This window comes from Coturnix japonica, unplaced genomic scaffold (genome assembly GCF_001577835.2).
Source record: "Coturnix japonica isolate 7356 unplaced genomic scaffold, Coturnix japonica 2.1 chrUnrandom685, whole genome shotgun sequence".
NCBI classification, from domain to species: Eukaryota; Metazoa; Chordata; class Aves; order Galliformes; family Phasianidae; genus Coturnix; species Coturnix japonica.
In genome coordinates this window covers 21,591-25,084 of record NW_015440049.1, presented here as the reverse complement: position 1 = coordinate 25,084, position 3,494 = coordinate 21,591, and the positions used below count along the sequence as shown (strand labels likewise).

Here is a 3,494-nt window from a genome sequence, read left to right as displayed (position 1 = left end):
CCATTTCTCCCCATTTCTCCCCATTTCTCCCCATTTCTCCCCATTGTCTCCCCATTTCTCCCCATTTCTCCCCATTGTCTCCCCCATAGTGCCGCATAGCACCCCATAGCGCCCCATAGCACCCCATAGCACCCCATAGCTCCCCATAGCACCCCATAGCACCCCATAGTGCCCCATAGCACCCCATAGCATCCCATAGTGCCCCACCGTGCCCCATAGCACCCCATAGTGCCTCATAGCACCCCATAACACCCCATAGCACCCCATAGCATCCCATAGCACTCTATAGTGCCCCATAGCGCCCCATAGTGCCTCTCAGCACCCCATAGCACCTCATAGTACCCCATAGCATCCCATACCGCCCCATAGCACCCTATGCCACCCCATAGCACCCCATACCGCCCCATACCGCCTCATAGCGCCCCATACCGCCCCATAGCGCCCCATACTGCCCCATAGCGCACCATGGCAACCCCATTTCTCCCCATACCGCCCCATAGCGCCCCATACCGCCCCATACCGCCCTATAGTGCCCCATAGTCCCCCATAGTGCCCCATAGCGCCCCAAAGCGCCCCATAGTGCCCCATAGTGCCCCATAGCGCCCCATAGCATCCCATACCGCCCCATAGCACCCTATGCCACCCCATAGCGCCCCATAGCGCCCCATACGGCCCCATAGTCCCCCATAGCACCCCATAGCGCCCCAAAGCGCCCCATAGTGCCCCATAGTGCCCCATAGCACCCCATAGCACCCTATACCGCCCCATAGTCCCCCATAGCACCCCATAGCACCCCAAAGCGCCCCATAGTGCCCCATAGTGCCCCATAGCGCCTCTCAGCACCCCATAGCACCTCATACCACCCCATAGTGCCCCATAGTGCCCCATAGCACCCCATAGTGCCCCATAGCGCCCCATAGCGCCTCTCAGCACCCCATAGTGCCCCATAACGCCCCATAACGCCCCATAGCACCCCATAGCGCCACATAGCCCCCCATAGTGCCCCATACTGCCCCATACCGCCCCACACTGCCCCATACCGCCCCATAGCGCCCCATAGCACCCCATAGCATCCCATAGCACTCTATAGTGCCCCATAGCGCCCCATAGCGCCCCATAGCGCCCCATAGCGCCCCATAGCGCCCCATAGCGCATCATGGCAACCCCATTTCTCCCCATTATCTCCCCCCTTAGCGCCCCCTGGGCCGAGGTTCGCTCGCGGTTCTTCAGCAGCGGCGCCAACCAGGCGTCGCTGGCGGCCATTGAACGCGCCGCGTTCTTTGTGACGCTGGACGAGGAGTCGCACGGTTACGAACCGCGGCGCGACGATTGTCTGGACCGATACGCAAAGTCACTGCTGCACGGAAACTGCTGCGACCGGTACGGGGACACCGCGACCCACATAGAGCCCCATAGCGACCCATAGCGCCACATAGCGCCACATATAACCCATAGCGTCCCATAGAGCCACATAGCACCCATAGCGCCCCATATAACCCATAGCGTCCCATAGCGCCACATATAACACATAGCGCCCCATAGTGCCCCATATCACCCCATAGTGCCCCATAGCACCCCATAGCGCCCCATATCACACATAGCGCCCCCTGGGGGTGGTAACGGGTAATGCAGCGCCCCATAGCGCCCCATAGCACCCCATATAACCCATAGTGCTCCATATGACCCATAGCGCCCCATATATAACCCATAGCTCCCCATATAACCCATAGCGCCCCATATAACCCCATAGCGCCCCATATAACCCCATAGCGCCCCATATAACCCATAGCGCCCCATATAACCCATAGCGCCCCATATAACCCANATAGTACCCCATAGCATCCCATACCGCCCCATAGCACCCTATGCCACCCCATAGCACCCCATACCGCCCCATACCGCCTCATAGCGCCCCATAGCGCCCCATACGGCCCCATAGCGCCCCATAGCGCACCATGGCAACCCCATTTCTCCCCATACCGCCCCATACCGCCCCATACCGCCCCATACCGCCCCATAGTGCCCCATAGTCCCCCATAGTGCCCCATAGCGCCCCATAGCGCCCCATAGTGCCCCATAGTGCCCCATAGCGCCCCATAGCATCCCATACCGCCCCATAGCACCCTATGCCACCCCATAGCGCCCCATAGCGCCCCATACGGCCCCATAGTCCCCCATAGCACCCCATAGCGCCCCAAAGCGCCCCATAGTGCCCCATAGTGCCCCATAGCACCCCATAGCACCCTATACCGCCCCATAGTCCCCCATAGCACCCCATAGCACCCCAAAGCGCCCCATAGTGCCCCATAGTGCCCCATAGCGCCTCTCAGCACCCCATAGCACCTCATACCACCCCATAGTGCCCCATAGTGCCCCATAGCACCCCATAGTGCCCCATAGCGCCCCATAGCGCCTCTCAGCACCCCATAGTGCCCCATAACGCCCCATAACGCCCCATAGCACCCCATAGCGCCACATAGCCCCCCATAGTGCCCCATACTGCCCCATACCGCCCCACACTGCCCCATACCGCCCCATAGCGCCCCATAGCACCCCATAGCATCCCATAGCACTCTATAGTGCCCCATAGCGCCCCATAGCGCCCCATAGCGCCCCATAGCGCCCCATAGCGCCCCATAGCGCATCATGGCAACCCCATTTCTCCCCATTATCTCCCCCCTTAGCGCCCCCTGGGCCGAGGTTCGCTCGCGGTTCTTCAGCAGCGGCGCCAACCAGGCGTCGCTGGCGGCCATTGAACGCGCCGCGTTCTTTGTGACGCTGGACGAGGAGTCGCACGGTTACGAACCGCGGCGCGACGATTGTCTGGACCGATACGCAAAGTCACTGCTGCACGGAAACTGCTGCGACCGGTACGGGGACACCGCGACCCACATAGAGCCCCATAGCGACCCATAGCGCCACATAGCGCCACATATAACCCATAGCGTCCCATAGAGCCACATAGCACCCATAGCGCCCCATATAACCCATAGCGTCCCATAGCGCCACATATAACACATAGCGCCCCATAGTGCCCCATATCACCCCATAGTGCCCCATAGCACCCCATAGCGCCCCATATCACACATAGCGCCCCCTGGGGGTGGTAACGGGTAATGCAGCGCCCCATAGCGCCCCATAGCACCCCATATAACCCATAGTGTCCCATATAACCCATAGCGCCCCATATAACCCCATAGTGTCCCATATAACCCATAGCGCCCCATATAACCCCATAGTGCCCCATATAACCCCATAGCGCCCCATATAACCCATAGGGGCCCACATAACCCACAGGGGCCCACATAACCCACAGGGGCCCATATAACCCATAGGGGCCCACATAACCCATAGGGGCCCATATAACCCATAACCCACATATAACCCATAGCGCCACATATAACCCATAGTGCCCCATATAACCCCATAGCGCCACATATAACCCATAGCGCCCCATAGCGCCACATATAACCCATAGCGCCCCATATAACCCA

The 3,494-nt window shown here is 60.1% G+C and overlaps 1 protein-coding gene across 1 annotated transcript in view; it reads left to right on the top strand.

The window, feature by feature from the left end:
• LOC107307580 (carnitine O-palmitoyltransferase 1, muscle isoform-like) overlaps positions 1-1,438 on the top strand; it is a 13,839-nt gene extending 12,401 nt beyond the window's left edge. The window contains exon 2 of the mRNA XM_015851097.2: positions 1,195-1,438. Coding sequence (XP_015706583.1) covers positions 1,195-1,426 — 232 coding nt within the window. The 3' untranslated portion in view covers positions 1,427-1,438. The remainder of the gene's footprint in view (positions 1-1,194) is intronic.
• Positions 1,439-3,494: the final 2,056 nt, after the last annotated feature.